Source organism: Mauremys reevesii, linkage group 16 (assembly GCF_016161935.1).
Source record: "Mauremys reevesii isolate NIE-2019 linkage group 16, ASM1616193v1, whole genome shotgun sequence".
NCBI lineage: Eukaryota > Metazoa > Chordata > Testudines > Geoemydidae > Mauremys > Mauremys reevesii.
In genome coordinates, this window is record NC_052638.1 from 23,616,244 (window position 1) to 23,635,525 (window position 19,282).

Below are 19,282 nucleotides of genomic sequence, written 5' to 3' on the forward strand. Positions count from 1 at the left end.
ACACAAGGGCAGCGGGGCTTGGGCAGGCTCAGGCTTCGGTCCTGTGTTGTGTAGTAATTTTTGTTGTCAGAAGGGGGTCGTGGTACAATGAAGTTTGAGAACCCCTGCTGTAAAGCATTGTGTACATCAATGGTGATGTGGACTATAGTAATCATTACTTATACATGTTCTTAACACATTAAAGACCCTGTAAGAATTTTTTTTGTTGAACACATGCTACAAGCCTTGGGGTGCTCAAGAGGTAAATTAATTATTATTACATTTACTTATTTGTATTGTGGACCCCATTGAGCTAGGCATTGTTCAAACACAGAACAAAAATGTAGTCCAGTGCCAAGGGGATTAAGTAATGCAACCCAACTATACTTTGTGTGAAGAGTCCACCTACACACTTTTGAACTTTGCTAGTAGGCAGAACTATGGTTCTGTCCTGCATTTTTAACCATTTAGCTTTCTTTTATCAATAATCAGTAAATTTATCTCACAAAATTCTTCTGCCATCTACAAATAAAAAGTCCTTGACTCTACACTAATGCAAACAAGTACATTTTTGTTAGCTGAAAACTACTACCACTGAACATGTCAAGTAATGAAAGATGTTTTCCTCTGAGAGATGTTAAATACTTAGCTTCTTTCACAAGGAATCAGCATACAAGTTTCAAAACGACAATAACTTTGTTTTGTAATTTATTTATTGCTTAATCATAAAGACCACATTGAGTTTTTGAGTCACACAAATTTGTGTTGCACACTCCTAAGAACAAGAATGTGCTGTAAAATTTTATCTTCTTTCCCTTCACACAGCTGATTGTAAGCTTGTCCTTCTGCTTATTCAGCTGGCCATCACAATACAAACTGCAGTCACATAGTAAGTTTTCACTACTTCTAGACTATTTTATAGAAAAAGCACACTAACTAATATAGATAGGAACGATTTTATTGCAGGCCCAGAGTGGGGGGGGAGGGGTAAGAGGAGGAAGACCAGGTATGCTGGGTAAATTTCACTATATAAAAAACATTCACACTCTCCCCCTGCTGTTTCAGATTCTATTTCCGACTACTTTTCAAATACTTTGAATAAAAAAGTTAAAACAAGTCAGAACCAGTTGGTCCACACTTGGGTTATCTTTATGTCTCTCTATCCTATCCATAATGTAACCAATACTGTATTATTATGAACAAATTAAATAATTAATTAAATTAGTATAGTGATTGCAAAGTGCTTTTGGATTAGCGAGATCTGACGGGATGGAAAGCAAGTTGTGTGTTTAAAAATAAACAATCGTTTTTAGGGCTGATGAGTGAATAAGGTGATTCAGATATTTATATTTTAGGGACCTAATAGACCTAATAGTTGGCTATTAAGGCCCTTAAATATCAGCCTATTTTCTCCTCCAAGGCTCTAGGCTTCTCTTCTCATGAGACCCTCCCACCCAGACTCTGACACTCTGTTCTCCACAAAAGTCTCTTTTGCACCACCCTATCTTGAAGTCTACATGGGGTTGGGGGAGCCACCTGGTGGCTTAAAACTATTCCATTATTCTGTGGCTTCAAGGCCATCTGGCTTTCTCCTTGGATCTTCAGGTGGCATGAGGTGGCTGTCTTCCACGTAGTACAGCAGACCCACTGCCTTTCATACCCATCATTCCAGAAACAGTGTCCCAGAAAGCCTCTGCTGGAGACACCCCATTTCATAGCAGTGAGGCAGGAAATTCTCCGGTCTTCAGCAGACTGAGCCTGGAGTACGAATGTTGCTCCAATCTCCCTTGTGCAATACCTAAGGAAATTACTCAGGGAAGCCTGGACATTTCCTAAACTCCAAGTTCAGTCAGCAGAGGTTTTCTTCACCACGCTGTTGACAAACTGCAGCGTGGACAGAAATATTCCTGCATCACTGAAGAGTCTTTCAGGACTGGGAGACTGTGAACCTAACAAGCAGCCTCATGAGGATTTGAGATGGAGTGGCAACTAAGACAGAGAGAAGTGAAAAGAGACAGACAGCCTTGAAGGAGTGGAATGAAAGGGGTATCACTCTTCACTATCAGAAGTTTTCCAAGGTAAAGAGAGACACTGGGGTCTTTAAGGAAGAGAGAGTGTTCTGAAGAGAATGGAGAAAGCCCTGGGCTTCAGGTAATGAAGGGTTAGTGGTGGAAGAATATTCAACAGATAAATATAATGCAAGAGACTGGTATACAGCTTGTATATGCCTTAATTCAACCAAGCACACTATGTGTGTTTCTTCTAGATATTTTTCCATATATATCAATGAACATTTAGTAGCTCTAACTGGGACACCACATTTTGCTCAGCACAAAGTGAGGTAAATTCTTTATTTATATTGATGTTTATTACATGCTCTTTCCTAAGCCCTTTCAATGGCTAAAAAACCTCACAGCCATCAACAATTACACTACGTCTGATTGTTCTCTTCATCTGTAAGTTGGAAAAAGTGCATCAAACATTTAACAACTTTTAAATCCTAACAAAGAAGCAAATTAACTCTGTCTCCTGCAAGGCTTAGCTGCTTGTTTATTTTACCTTCTCCAAAAAGCTTTCTTCTTCTGAACACATAAGGTGCTAGGGGGTGTGGTCTGAAGTCAGGAAAATAATTTCCAACAGCCCAACTATTTTACATGTGAATCATTAGTTCTTGAGAATGGGAATAACTCTTTTGCCTTATTTCAAGAACATGCAATATTTAAAGAGAATATTAGCTAACATCCTTAGGAAAACGAATATAGAAAAATTCAGGGAGCAAAGACTGATCTACTTTCCTTCTATAAGCAGAAAGGAGAGTAGACTATCATGGGAAAGTACTGTTGCCTATAATCCACTAAGAAATCACAACCAGACTAAAGTAGGTGCCTGTTTTCCAATATGTAGCCATCTATCCATATGTCTCTTATTCAACACTATATTGAAGTTGGCACTATATCCCTTCACTGGGGGGGAATTTGAACTTTGCTATGGATCCCTATCATTAAATAAAACTCAAATCAGCAAACACTACAAAGATATTACTGAGATGTTGGTACTTGATGGGGAAAATTAAAATTTGAATAAAGAGGAAAAGAGTTTTATGACAATTACAGATTGCTTCACATAGTGATAAAGTTCTCATGTTTAAATAATGCACCAAAACATGCTACAAATAGCATTATACATATCACATATAAATCCATTTGCCTACCACACTCACAGCCAACCCTATGTTTAGGACAGTCATGAAAGAATGTGTCCAACTAAAATGAAAGTACACAGGTAAAAAAAAAAATGTATTTATCCAATTTGGAATTCATGTGCCAGACAACATCCCAACACTAGGAAAAAGTATCATTGTATTTTTAATGACAAGCAGCACTAACTTTTGTTGTATGTCACGTTCATGATACATCTCAACCCAGTTTTAACACAGATACTGCAATGGTCCAACATATTTTAGTGTGACAGCTGTACACACTTTTGGTGAACATTTTCTTTCCTGAGGATCCAATAACTAGAACTGTTAACTGAAGTTACAGGTTTCTTCAAGTCATCCAAGTTAGCTTCAGCTTGAGCTTCCACCACCAGTGCTGGAAATATTCCAGCTGTATATAGTGGGTGCATTGTAGCCTATATTCAGATAGAACCCTGTTGTGAGTTTGTTTTTGTGTTTTTTGTTTTTAGTGGTGTTCTATTTTCCATTTAAACACTGGACCTGCGTCAAGTGAAACTGGGTGTGCGAGTAGCATGTGAGATACAGACTATGCACAATTAAGAGAAGAGATGCATCGGCGACACTATTTTTGCCTCCTGCATTAGCTCAAGTTGAACTCAAGGAGTTACATTTCTAGCAGTGTGCCAGGATTGAGATGTGTAATAATAATATATAGGGTCATGCCCCATTATTTTTAACTCCCAGGATTGGTAAAAGCAGTTAACTGCTTACATCCCTGCATACCATTCAGATAATTGAACCCAACACGTAAAAAATTAAAAGGGTCCTTTTATTCTCCTGACTCCTAAGACTTGAGGTTCTTTTCCAATTTTATAAGCCCTGCTAATCTGTGGAAGGACTGTGGAAAACAAGTATAGGATCCAAAAACAAGAGAGAGAGAAAGTGGTCATCAGTTCTGTTTTAATGCTTACGAAATATTAAACTCTAATAATCCAACCTTCATATTTAAACTCCACTACTTTTCATATTTCTCAAAAACAGATTTCCTGGGCTCTAAACATTTTGCAATATATGTGCAGTGGGCAAAGTACTATTTCTTGGATAACATACATATACTATATATAATAAAACTGTATTCCTGTTTAATACCTGTGGCTTACAGTATTAGGCCTACAAGCGTCCGGCCTTTTGTCTATTACAGTGTTCAATAAATGATTCCTTGACTTGCAGACTGAACACAATATAAGCTTTCCCCAACTTCTTTGTGAATACCAGGTCAACGACCCCTTTACATTTTAAAACACAAGCAGTAGGTACCTGTGAATATTTGTGTTGGGGCAAACTATTCTGAGCCTACTTCTGTGGCATCTGAGTACCTCTGCACATTTGATTTCTTGACACTGCTTTTTACTATGCTGGTTAAAGAACAGTGGTAATATTGGAAGATCTGGCTTGGAAAGGACCTCAGGAGAGAACTTCTTGCTCCAGAAGCTGATTGAAAATGATAAAGTTATTGCCTGGACACCTCTCCCACTGGCTGAGTGAAGTGCAGTGTTGCAGACTTGTTGAGGTTTGCCTGCCTTCCTGATGGCAGAACTAGTGTAACCATGATAGTCACTATGACGGATAGCGTATGAAACAATACACTGCAAAGATAGCCCAAAATGAAAAAGCTGGATGAAAGCTTTAGGACCTCTACTTGGAGAGAGACTAACAGTATGCTCTAGTTACTGCCAGTGAAGATAGTAATGCTGTAAGAGGCTTAGTGCATGCGTGCAGGAGATTTGTGACAGAAAGTTAGAACTCCATGTCAGGCCTTTCATGCAAACAATAAATATTACTTCTGCTCATAATCAGACTTTTCTCCAGCATCGTCTTTGAATGTTGAACCTTTTTCAATTAATTAAAAACTATGCACTGCAGAGTGCATATTTTATCAGCCCTCAGCTGCTTAAGTGTCTAGAAAAGACCAGGCAGTTTTTCTTTTTCCAGGCAACCCAGAGCAAGTACTTGCAAGGGTCATATCTTTTTAATTATCTTTTCTCTCTTTGATTAATTATTCCGTCTGACAATAGCGTGTTTCTAATGCTATTCACCTGCCTTTGATGATTGACAACTTTTCTGTCTGATTCAAAGCAAACAGCTGCTGCCATGATTGCCTAGCAACCAGGATGTGATGGATGAGCCCCAAAGATGGATGGCTGCAATAAATCATGTCTCCAGCTATAAAACTGAAAAAAGGGATAAGAATAAAAGCGAACAAAAAACAAAACAAGGTTTCTCCCCATGAGTGCACTCAGCTCCTTACCAATTACACCTGAAATGGACTTTGTGTCTATTAATAGCAAAGTTTTCTAATCAGTAAGAATGCAGTGATGCCATTTGTATCAAGGTGTGTTTACAATTGTTCCAGCAAATTGGCACTTGTACTTCAATTACCTACTATGTCGCACAAGTGCAAGGGTAGGAGATCAAAGTTTTTCCTTCTTCTGTAGAAAGCTCTATAGAAAACAATATTTTTTTATAGTTTCTGTAATACTGGATTTTAATGAAGTGTATAAATCTGATTCTTCCTTAATGTTGGCAGCTGAGAAACAATATCAAAAGTAAAATGAAAGGGATTTGTGGAAGGAATAACAAACATCAGATCTCTGCTAAACTTTGTTTAAAAAACTTACACAACGTTAGTGATCATTTTGTGAAATGCATGCCATCATGCTATATATTGTTTATTAGACGTTGTTATAACTCTTTCCCACTAAAAAAGCTTTTTGCAATCAAGAAAACAAAAATGATTCAAAACTACTATCTACCTCTACAAACTAATGTAAGTTAAAACTGATTTATTTTAATGAAAAGCTATTGTCTAACTTTTCCTACCATCGTTTTTATTTAATTTCTACAGTATGTGCTATACAAGAAATATTAAATTCAATTAGCAAAGTCATACTTGGCACTGATCTTAAACCGCTTTCCCCAAATGCTTGTGCATGAATGCATGATTATTTTAAGATTCTATTTTACTCATTTCTGAAACACTGTTGCAATAAGTACACATTTCATGATAGTCACTGCCTACAGTTCCAAGTGACTCAAGACCTAATTGCTCACACAAGGCTGCATCCTTAATTCTTCCAGCAGGTGGGGGTGTCCTGGTACTAGCAGAAGTACTTCCAAAAAAGTAAGTGCTTACCCTGGCTAAGCATATAGACAAACCAGCCAGCCCAAGTACCAAGCATCTGGAGGTAAACTCTACAGTTTAAAGACTCCCTGAAATGGATGGAGAAGGCGGATGGAAGTGAAAATTGTAAACATTGAAATAATTATTTTACTAGAACATGGCTTTCTTCACGGTTGTAGTATCAAAATGTAGCCAGTCAGTGAAAGGAAGTTGGATTGTGTTAATCTTTTCACATGCATATTTTAAAACATATTTTTATACTAGACCTGACAATGTCAGACAATGTTTTGCTTTAGCAGCTACAGTCCTGTTTATACTTTAACGTTATGTACAGTATGTAGCTGTGTTCATGCAAAAGCTTGCCTGTATCCTTGTAATAAGCCATAGATTTGTCTATGTTATTATAATTATTAAATGTAACCCATTGAAGCGCTCTCTCTCTCTCTCTCTCACACACACACACACACACAAACCCAGCCCCTAAAACAACTCTAAGGCACTCCTATAATGACCAGCTAGTATCTGGTAACAAACAATGAGAAAGCAAAGCCATCAATCAAAATGTGCACATCGAGGCCTCCACTCTGTCCCAGCTCATCCAGCTCTCAAGTTACAGCTTTACACGGCAAGTCTAAATAATATTCAAAATGATAAATGGCACTATAAGCCTGATATCCATCATCAATCTTTTTTTAAGGAACATCCATCTTCAATAATGCACGTTTGAATCATGTGAAACTGAGAGCTCCCAGATTCATTTACACAACCCCCAGCAAGCTGGTGCTGCTTGAATGATACGTGTCAGCCAGTTTCTCCCAACTGCCAAACTAAAGGAAAAAAAAAAAAAACCAGAGAGACAGAAAGAGAGAAACGGGGGGGGGGGGGGGAGAATAAAAGCTTAAGAGGTTTGAACAACAGGACTTAGCAGATAATATGAAAGAACATAACCTCTTCAGTCACTCTGCCAATCTACCCCCCTCTCACCACACACACACATACACTTTCTCTGTCTTCCTGTCTCTTTCTCTCTCCCCAAATCAGTACTACTGTTGTAGCCATGCTGTACTGAGGGGAAAAGACAGCGCTGCATGAAACTATGCTGTCCCCATACACACACACACACACACACACACACACCCCTCCCTCCTCGCTGTCTGGCAGGGACCATTTGATAAATGACACATGTCATTCTGTCAGGAGGAAAGGGTGGGTCAGTGATATATGGCTCTGCTGAAAAGGAAATCGACTGTTTGGCATGGTGCGGCTATTCTCCACCAGGATTTAGTTTCAGAACTCTAAAATGAAATCTACAATGTTTCAAGTGCATGGTTAGGGCAGGCTGACGTGCGGCCCAAGGAGCTTTTTTTTTCATCCTCTCTCTGCCCTTCAGATTTCAAAAAACTGTTCCACTGACTGGAAACTGCAAAAGAACATACATCTATCAAAGTCTTCAATAGTTATGATCCATGATAAAATTTAAATAGGTTGAGGTTTCTATTTTTATTTATTACTGGGGGGGGAAATGGCACGCAGGCTTGACACAAAAGCAAGATAAAAATTAGCATGTTTGAAGTAATCGTCCCACAGCTTGACATCTGCATAGTAAATTTTAAAGGAAAAAAATGTGTCAGGCAGGCTTGAGCTGCTCCCTCCCTCCCCCCCTCTTTCATTAGCTCACTGGCAGGGTGGCACTTCTGAACCTCATTACTGCAAGAGGATTTATGAAGCTGAACCCAATGGCAAAGAAAAGGCATCTGTCAATAATTGTAGGGAGCTGCACTCACAGCTTTGAAATCTCATTAAGTATGCAGTTATCAGGCATAAAGATCAAAAACATTACTCAACTCCGACAGAATCTTATGGAGGAACATTAATTAGCAACAGGCCTACAGTACAAAAAAAAAAAAAAAAACAGACTTCCTCTCACACCTGCCCAACCCACAAACCAAAAGAAACACTCCCCCTCCCTTCAGAAAAAAATAATTCCCAGCATCTGAGACTGATCAAGTACATGAAACAAGAGAGAGAAAAAAAATTCAGTTGAGAGTCTTGGCGGTGAAGAGAGAAAAGGAAGAAGCTGTCAAAGTTGAGAAGGATGTCAGCACTGGCCCTGATTACAAGGGCCTATACAGTTCCCAGGCCTTTTATCATCCCTGCCATCAAAAACAGACTCTGTGTCACAGATGGATGACTGATGGCTGCCAGTCTTGAACAGCCTCGCCAAGCCTCAGGAGGCCCCTGCTGAGATCTGGCCCTCCAGCAACAGGCTTGACCTAGCAGGAAAAGGACTTCAGGCACAGAGCCCAGTCCCAGAAATACTCAAAAACAGCACCCTGCTCTATGCTGCTCTTCCGTTAGAACAATTCAGTAAGAGGTTGGTTTGGGATTGTTTGTTCAGCTTACAGAAGTTAAACGTAATACCTCTTCTCCCCTCTACACAAAGACTATGTATTATTTGAAAACAACACCGGGGGGGGGGGGGGATATTTTTTCACTCTACATTAACTGTATTTTTCTAGTTTTCTTTATAGTTCACATTCTAAGCCTGATTTGTACACTCAGTTGCTTAGAAAACACAGGATAGTACAATATAAATGGGTTGGGGAGAGACCTACAAGCATGTAGACAAAAACCAAGTGATCTTTGCAGCATTAAGTATGGAGTGCAACTAATTAAGACTACCTCAACATTTTTGTTTTATTAATATCCCACTGATTATCCCACTTTACATCTTTTTCCCCATTTCCTCCCTATCAAAAACTGCTTGCAAACAATAATTTAAAGCTACTTCTAAAAAAAAAAAAGAGAAAAAAGTCATCCCCACTTGGGCCTATACCCACAAAAGTTCTCTCTTGTTACTTGCTGAGCTTCATACGTTTTATATTTCCCATAATTCTGCACTACAAGTATTAAATTGATAACTACTCCGTTTCTGTTATTTACTATGTATTTCATTTTAATACAACATACAAATTTGTCTCTTATTTCATGAGATATACAGCGATATTTACAAGTCACTGGCAGCATCTGTCAAGATTAGCTTCTTAACTAACTATATTTTTAATGGATTACACACAACTAGCTGAGATTCTCTGCCAGTTAGAGACTTTCCCATTTCCAAAATCCATTCATTTAAAATTAATGTCATTTAAATAAAAGTGTCATCTTTGACAAAATAAGGAACAGGAAGTTTAGCTTTAAACAAGATTTTTTTAAAAGAATTTTACTTAGAGTGTTACAATAAGGTGTTTATATTTTTTCATATGCTTACCATATTACTTTTATTATGTGTAGCATCAAAGTGATTATAGCAATTACATCTAACAGAATTAATTATAGAACATCCCATCATTCCTGAATACATAATGCATTAGAGGTAAGCCAAAGAAAGAAAACATCTTGATTGTAGTAACTATTGTCGGAATAAATTTCTCCCCAAGCATAAAGGCAAAACTAAAGTCAAAAATTTAAGAAACAGAGGGGCAATAGATGTTTAAAATATTAACTACTCACATGTGCTTGTAAAATCAAGTATATTTTTAAAAGAGAGATACTGGCCTGTTTAAAGCTGAACTGGCACAAATAACCATATAAAATCCATTAAAGATTTTTTTATCACAAAAAATGGAAACTAGCCAATTCACCTAACAAATGTGTTAGTACATAAAGACAAGAGTGTGTGGGTGAAAGAGTTACAAGCCTTTACGTATGCAAAATAAATTCACTCAAAGCTTCATTAATATTAATTTAAATTCAGAACCCATTTACATTAAATTGTTCATTAAAAATTGCCTATTTTATGCAACATGCATTCCACAAAGAACACATAAGAAACTGAAACACAGGGCTCAATTTAATGATAGAAATGAAATATCAAAAGTAAATGAATTTCAGTCATTCCAAACATATAATAAAACAGCTCTTTCTTCTACATAAACTTGTTAAGTTTGGCGGGAGTTTGGTAGAGGGGCATGAAAATTGTATTACTTTCCCCCACTAGAAGCTTATCGAGGTGCCCTTTTGACCTCTCTACCTTAATATAGTCTTGCTAAACAAGAATTATTCATGGCCAGCACATAACAACCACCTCTACAAAAATGTTTGTTTATTGTGAATGTGCTTAATGATGTGAAAGATCGGAAGTTTACTCTAAACAATGTCAAATTTACTCTAACCACTTTAAAAAAAAACCTAATATGAAAAAGAAGGAGAGTTGAGTGGTAACGTGGGTTGGGAATAGAGAGTTCTTCATTTGGTGAACTCCCATGCCAACAAATGTAGTGAACTTACCCGATTCCCAAACAGCTGTTCTGGATGAAGAAAAGAGAGTCATAATTAATAACACGTGTCCTGACATTATGAATTAATAATTTATAATTAAGCACAAACCCAAAATTAGATTATTCTTGAAGAGACACACCTTTACTGTCTCAGCAAACAAGATAATGGCAAAAAGCTTTCAGGTATTCTATGACCTTTTGGTGATTGTTTTTTCCCGGAGTATATACCACTGATTGTTTTCTGGAAATCTTTATGACTACAGTAAAAAGTGTTTAAATTCTGTAGACTATTAAATACTGATGGACTATCTGTTGTCTAAAAAATATCTTTCAGTGGTAACATTGGGAAAATTATGGGGACGAAGTCTTATATTCTTTGTTATAACAATACCTTTATCTGAACCATTACAGTTTTTTCATGTAAATGGTCATAAACAATTTCAAGCACTTATAATGTTCTATTCTGCATTATTATTCTTAAAAAACTACAATGCATTCTGCTCATGGATGATTGCTTGAATCCTTTGAACCAATTTTTGATGTAATTTATTAGTAATGTTGAAATCAAGGAAAAACTAACTGAATACATGTTTCTAGTTTTCGTGCTTTAGGTAATGACACACAAAAAAAGGAACACATCCATTGTTTAGTGGGATTTTTTAAATTAATTTAATGACTAACTGCAAATGCTGGAAACTAGAATTAATCTGTCTGGATAAAAAAAGGCTTACAGACATTTAAATGCATGTATCGGGACACTTTATCAACCTAACATAAAATTGTCATCTTATCTTATTATATGACTATTTTATGCATGTGTCAAAGAATTTAAAAATGAATGCCTGTCTATTCAGTCTAATTACAACTGCATATTATCTGTCTGGATGTACCAGTCCATATCATTGTTACTAAATACAATATATTGTATTCACCTTTCATTTTTAACTTCAAGCACATAAACCACAATTTGGGGTGTAACTGAAAAAAAATCCCAGACTTGAACACCTAAGTATCATTTACAGATAACACAGGATTGCGCTAGATGTATGTTATTTTCAGTACTATATATACACACACACAAACATACACACATACACACGCATGCACGTGCACACACATGCACCCCTACTTTGCAACATAGTATTTTAGGCATTTTTACAGTTGATCTAGTAGTTGTGTCATGAAATGGGGCTGTATTCAAATTTAACAGACTGTATTTGGATGACCTGAGAAACAGTCAAGACATTGGATTAAAATATAGACTACTGTATGGTAAGGCTAGCTAGTTACAAGGTTTGTACAGAAAGCTACTTGTGAGACCACTTTACGCTATGGTTAATGATTTCTTTTCCCTCACTCATTTATCACTGCATGTATATGTAATCATGTACACAACATACTTTAAAATTTACCATGCACTTCACCCTGAAGGTGATCTTTTCTATACCCTAGTTTACACTAATCCTGAAAACAGCATTGATAAAAAGGAACCACTCTAATCCTGCTAACTCACCCTAGCTTCACTGCATTTCCCATAACCCTGCAGCAGTCACAATTCATTCTAATCACTTTACAAAACAATCTTTAGTAAAAAGAGGAAAAATGCAGACTTGTGAGCCAATTTAAGAAATAACTGCTGATACATCAGTTATTGACTATTTCACTCCTGCTCATGATAGCGCTCAAGGCAAAACTGAGAACAAAATGACAACATCAACCGCACGCAATAAACTGTGGCCCAGGAGAGCACTGAAGCCCTAATTGACAGCTGTCAAGCTAATGGGAGCAATGGCAGCTGATTCTCGAAAATTCTGTTTTCCAGCAGGATATTCAGTGGAATCTATCAGGCCTTTTTACATTTATGCCCCGTTTTCTTTTTGCATTGTTCCTCACACTTTGCAGAAAAAAAGCAGAGGACAGCCATAACTAATCATTTTGTCAGCTTGCTGCTAGGAAGAATCTCTGTCCAACAGAAAAATATGTGGCAGGTTTGGAGGCAAACAACATACCAAGGGCTGACACTGCAAGTACCTTTATAGGTAGTCTACTTTATCGCTACATTTACTTTTTGGGGTATGTATGTAGTTGCCAGGCATTTATGTAGCTTCAAGCAATTCCCATGAATTAGGAAATGCGTTCAACTTCCTGAACTCATATCTGCATGTCTAGAATTTTGTCTAAAGACCCATGTGTTCTCTCTCAACAGAATTTCTGTTATACACTTTTGGCCTGATTTTCAAAGCTGTGAGAACCCACAAACCCCACAGAATTGAATAGAAACTAGAGATGCTCAGCACCTTTGAAAATGAATCTATCAGTTATATTAAAGTGTTCATGTTGATGGTATGTGCCTCTTCAGAATGTAAGCACTAAGGTTGGGTTTAGAGAGCTAAATAGAGCAGAGAAAGTGTGTGGATTATTTCTACTGTTTAGAACACATTTTAGTAGAAAAAATATCATGGCCCCAAGTTCTATAAGAGGTTTCAAACGCAGCATTATTGTCTGGGCCTGAAACCAGTAATTGTTCCATTCAATAAAAAAACGTAAATGAGTTTCCAACAAATCATTACAGTTTCCAGTCCTTTTAAAGAGCGAGAATAGAATGTATACAGAATGTGTATTAAGTCTTTTCAGTCAATGAGAACTAAACCACATTGTCTTGATCTTTTAAATAGATGTTTATTAAAAAAAAGCTATAATTTAAAGATAGATAATTATTGTTTGCATGAACCAGACTATCCTCCATTAGTATAGTATTGCTTAGCTCTCCTAGACAGTAACCTTTAACTAATAAGTGTTTTTCTCCCTTCTAACTTAAATGGCAAAAGTCACTGGAACAGCAACTGTAATTTAGATCTTTCCCTTGCATTAACAAGTGTAGTTAAAAACTATGATCCTCTGACATTTCCCCTCTAATTTATCCATGATATTCATCTGTCTTAAAGCAAACAAACTGAAATTTTCATTTTTATAGATTCTTGATTCTTAGAGACAGCTTTAGTCTTCTACAGTGTGGTGTTAACACTTGGGCTAGACATAAAGAATTTGTGCACCTGTCTGTTATGTCTGCAAGCTCTGTGCTGCTGAGAGTTCTTTGTTGTTGTTATTCTACTCCAGACCATTAAAAGGGCCCTAATTCCTATGACATGATTATCCAGGTACCAAAGCCCATTTGTCACCTGCAGCAGAAAATTGAGTTAATGCACAACTAAAGGCAACCAGGACTGTGTAATATCAACTTGATTACATCAAACTAGCTGCAAACCTAATTCTGCTGGATGACACTGCGTGGAGCTTGTCATCTCCAATCATTAAAGCTGTCAGGAATCCATCAGGTTTACAGCTAATTAGGTGAACACTAATGAAGCTGGCAAAACAACTTTTCTTTTTTTATGGCTGAGCGGACCTTTCAGTTTGGAGAGAAAAAAAATCTCGAGTATTCTCAAGGTTGCTGGGGACTGGATTTCCTGAGTTACCAATCAGCAGACATCTTTAATTCCCCCATCCTCCCAGTCCTTATTTATTTATTTATTTTCGGTCTACCAGTACAAAGCAATCAATTTGTCATCACTCTCAGTATGCCACAAAAGCAGTCATGAACCTTATAACTTGCAGCTGTGAAGCCAAAAAGAAGGGGGAAAAAATGAGAAGTTTCTTGTGCCTCATAATAATAAAAAAAAAAAAACCCAACCTCACACAGCTCACTTATTTATCTTCATGCACTTATCAACAGCATAAATGTTTTTGGTGTTTTTCCCCCACTCTTCTTAAATAAGTAGCCCTTCAGTCATTCTACATCCCCCATATCCATTAGGCAGAGGCATTTTGATAAAGTAAAGCCAAAGCTAGTGTATGGGAAAGAATGAAAGCACTCACTCTGCCAACTTCTGATTGACCATTAAGCTATTGATGAATGTGCCTGTCAGGAGAGAGACAATTAAATCAAATATGAAACAAAGTCGTTTTGACGGGTCATTTTGATAGAGCAAAACCATTCTTCCATCTCCTATTAGTCCTGCAGTCAAGTTTTTGTAATGAATATTTCTTAACTAACCTGCTATTTCTTAGCTATCTTTAAAAAGTGTAAAAAATACTTTTGGCTATGCTGCTAATAACGTAATAATAACAACATTTCCAGACTGATTAATAAAACAGCATTTAGCAGGAGGCAATTATCATAATAATCATGTTTTATGTGGCAACCTAAAAGCTACAAATGTAAAAGATATATCATACATCATGACTAGTTCACTTAAACCAAAAACAGAAAGACAGAGTACTTCAAAATGTGTGAGTTCACCAGGGAAAGATTTTCCTAGAATCTTAAAGTCCAAACTATAGCTCTCCTCTTTGAAGAATATACCCAACTTTTCTGAAAACCAAGTTCTTCAAAAACTGAACTAGGTTTACAGCCTATACTTTTCAAATTATGTTGAAGGACAAAGTTTTGAACCCATTTTACAAGTGTCATTATTTGATGGCACTAACCTGAAATTCAACAAAATAAAGTGTATTATTTAAATAAAATGTTTGTCAGAGTATATTACTATTGCACTTTAAAACGTTCCAAACTTTCCAAATGTCAGTATGTAGATTAAGACTACAAAATCTACTGGGAACAAGTATAGTTTCTTCTGTTACAAAAACAAGTATGTTAAACTTAAGTGTACACTTGAGGAGGTAAGGAAATGTACATACAGTTGTATATATTTTATGTTATTCATTGTGTTGCTTGCTGCTTACTAAGTTCAAATCATGCCACTTTGAGAGCTTGACATATTTCTAAGTGCACTGGCAGATTTTTTAAAGCATTTCTTCTGACAATGCTCTCATAAGTAGCAGGATTACTTTATTTAAGTTTTAATAGGTAACACTGAATGGCCTAATTAAAAGTACTGCTATAACCACTTGGGAAACTACTACATTCATGCATACATATGGGTCTCTCCTAAAGAATGCACCATGAGTGCTTCAGTCTACACCTAAATTATTGGTCCCCAAAATAGCTAACCCTTCCTAATGAAGAGAGAGACTATATCTCTACCCATTCAGTGCAAGTATCATACATATCAAAATGTATGGCCATGTGATTATGTCACAAAACTAACCAAAAGTCCCTAAAGTTGCACTGACAGAGAGTTGACAGGCCGTATATGACGTCACTGAGTCTGGCGTTACCATGGCAAGTGATTTATTGATGTTTATCGGGAATGAATAGATCAAAGGCAGCCAGATGACAGGCGATCAATCAGCCATCAAATCAAGGATGGCAGCAGGCCAAGGAAACCTTTTTCCACCCCACATACCTCCATTATTGTAAAATAATCTTTTTATTGGGTTTCCCTCCACCCCTCAACCCACAATTTGGTTCTTCCAGAAAATGCTGCTCAAGTTTAAGAGGAGCTGGCATTCAAGGCATAAAGAAACAGAACAAAATCCACAAGGGCAAAAGCCCAGAAAAGAATTTCTTTAAAGGGGGGGGGGGGGGGAAAGAGGGGTAATGCAAACCCAGCATCAAAAATACTGGCTAGTTATCGGACAATACACCCTTTGCATTGGTTTCCTTTGCAGCTCCCCAGTTTGGGCTCATAAATGAAAAAAATCAATAGGATTGGGGAAGAGGTTTCCAAAGAAAGTGACCAACTAGGCAGATCTGTTGGTCCAGTGGAGGGGTCTCCAGTGCAGCACAAGGGGAAGAGGGAGAAAGATAAACTTGGATAAAGGAGTCTTGTCTATGGTTTGATCTTAAAGTAACATTGCAAGCCTGTAATATCACTCTGTGCCACTTACCACACATACATACATACATAAATACATACATACAGTAGCTGTTTACAAAGAAATTATCAATGTCTTTAACAAACTGCTTGTGAGTGTGTGAAAGAAGGGGATGGAGATTGTAGAGGGAAGGAAGGCGAGAAAATCAAAGTGAGTGCCAAAGCAGAGATTGGAAATGAGCAACATTTACCTCTCTTTTCCTCCACCCCTATAGCCACACACATCTTTTCAAGGTTCACCTCTATTATCTGATATCCCTCGTTTTCACGAAGTGTTGTCCCCAAAACAGAGGAATGGGAGGGGGGAAGGGAACAGGGGAGCTGGGAATAAACCAAAAGTAGGAAAAAAGACCATCATGCCCAACCTCCAGCCCCAAAGGGGGTGGGGGGGAAGCCACAATGATGTGTCTGCCTGACCAAGTTTACTCTGCAAAATCCAAGGCGTGCAACGTGCAATCCCGGGGAGCGAGGCAGAAGGGGAGCTCAGCGCAAAACCAACTCGCTCTGCCCGCCGGAGAGCGGTTATGAAAGCGACGGAGGCGAAGCGGGAGAGGAGAGGAGAGGGGAGAAACAAACCGCCGGGGAAGGCAGCTCTCGTACCTGCTGCGCGCCGGGGCGCTTGCTGCTTCCTCCTCGGCATGCTGAGCTCCTGCGGCCGCCGCGGGTGCCAGGAGGGGGTGGGCTGCCTCGGGGCGGGGGTGGGCAGAGTTGCTTCAGCCCCGGCGATCCGGTGAGCGGCTCCAGGCTCGGCGGGCGGGCTGCGGGGTGCTGCGGCTGTGCATGCGGCGGCGGCGGCGGCACGCAGGGGGAGGCGGGCGGGCGGAGGGGGAAGTTTTGACAAATCGCCCCGGAGGCCGGCGGCGGGGAAGCCCCCCGACGAGGGGTGCGCGCAGGAGGGCCGGGGAGCGCCCGCCGTCCGCCCCGCCCCGCACGCCCGGTGCCTGGCCGGGCTCGGAGATCACGGCATAAAGGAGCGGGGCCGCTGGCGGGAGTCGGCAGAGCTTCAGGCTGCGCCCCTCGCTCCCTGGCTCCCGGCTCGGCGCTGGAGCGGCGGCGGCAACAGGCAAAGCTTGAAGGGAAACGAGATGATCGCAGTGTCACTCCAACTAGCCTGCGGAGCGGGAGCGGGGCACCGCGCTCCCCCCGGCCCGCGCCTTAACTCTCTACGCAGCGCGCCGCCGGCGCCGCCAGAGGGACGGGCTGCGGGGGGGGACCCCGAATCCCCTCCTCCCCCCTCCGACAGCCGGGGGGACCCCTCCTTGTGCCCACATGCTGGACACCTCCCAACTTTGCCAGCCAGCGTCAAGGGGATCCACGCTGGCTCTAGCCAGGAACCCCCCTCCCACCTTCCGGGAGGTCCCCCCCACAGCCAGGGGACTCACTCCAGTCCAGCCCAGCGTGTAACCAGGGGACCCCCCTCCACCTTCACTTCTCCTCCGCCGGGAGGAGCCGGCTCCCTCCCTTGCCTGTCATAGCTGCCCCTTGCAGCCAGGGGCACCCATCGCCTGCCCCCGCGGCCAGGGCCGCCCCCACAGCTGCCCATCCCGGCCCAGGAAGACGCCACCCGTCTCTGCCCGGTGAGCCCACGTCTCAGCCCCCCAGCCGTGTCACCCCCAGTGGGGCCCCACTGCTCCCATCTCAGCCCAGCTACGGAGGCTGTCGGGGAGCCCCGAGCTGGGCCCCACCGTGCAATTGCCCCCTGCCCCTCCCCCAGCTACCACCCACCTACGCTCCGGAACCCTCTCTCCATAAAGGCCAGAAGTGTCAGGGCAGGTCCGCTCCCTGCACGGTGACAGCAAATCAGTCATGGGGCGAGAGAGGAGCCAGCCAGCCAGCCCGGCATGGCTCCGGCAGGAGCAGCCCAGCCACCCGGCAGTGACACTGAGCAGCCCCGGGGAGGGGGTGGGCGGGGGACGACACCGGGCGTAGTGGTGCTTTGGGGATCTTTTTGCTTTTCTTTTTACACAAACTCCCCCACCCCCTTTCCGGGCAGCCTGGAGCATTGTTTGATCCTCCCTCCCCGGTGCATTTAAAAAATACAACACAGCAACAACCCCACCCACCCCTTCCTTCCTGCTCGTCCCCTCCCTCCTTCCCAACTTACCAGCGTGCCCCGGGTCTGGGGAGCTGGCCGGCTGCTGCTGCCGCAGCAAACGCACTTCCAGCGCCCCGGCTTGCACAGCACACACCTTGCTGGAGCCCAAGCAGCGAGCAACTCCACTTTGCACCTCTCCGTCTGTCTGTGCACGTCTCGCAAAGTAGCTCCGGCTGGAGGCTCGGGGAGGTGGTAATGCTGCCTAGGTTTCTATTCTTTCAATCTTTGCAGTGCCCCGAGACGCCTTCGCTGGGGAGACTGGGCAGCACTTGCTTGAAAAAATCCCCCCCCTCCCGCCACACACACTCACTCACAAACTCTCCTTTGAAGATTACTTTTTTGGGGGGCGGGGGGAGGTCCAAGTTCATTGGTGAAATCCTGGGTTTAGCGAGCGCTGGCGAATCGATGCGGTGTGAGTTTGATTGTGTATTCCTGGGTTGCAATAATGTACATCAGAAAAGAGGGGATGGACTCTTAACGGTGTTTCAAGTGCTTTACGAACATGGATCAGAAGCGATTGCCAAACACCTTCGCGGCTGCCAATTTCACTCCCCCCTCCTTTCTTTGTGTGGCTGATAGATATTTAATGACAGCTACAGCAAATCACAGACAATCGTCTTAGTCCCAAGATGCCTTCTTTACTTAAGAGAAGTGAAGCAAACACCAGTAGCAAATAATTTTCCTCCTCTCTCTCTCTTTTTTTTTTCACAGGGAGGGGGGAAAGGATGATCTCACTTTTACGGTAAGATCAGAAAATCTCCACTCGCCCCCATTCTTCAAGATCTGGGATAA

General features: G+C 40.7%; 1 protein-coding gene across 1 annotated transcript in view; it reads right to left on the bottom strand.

The window, feature by feature from the left end:
• The window catches only part of TSHZ3 (teashirt zinc finger homeobox 3), a 69,110-nt gene extending 50,108 nt beyond the window's left edge, over window positions 1-19,002 (bottom strand). The window contains exons 1-2 of the mRNA XM_039503966.1: window positions 18,801-19,002; window positions 16,996-17,464 (exon numbers count right to left, since the gene is read on the bottom strand). Coding sequence (XP_039359900.1) covers window positions 16,996-17,035 — 40 coding nt within the window. The 5' untranslated portion in view covers window positions 17,036-17,464; window positions 18,801-19,002. The remainder of the gene's footprint in view (window positions 1-16,995; window positions 17,465-18,800) is intronic.
• Window positions 19,003-19,282: the final 280 nt, after the last annotated feature.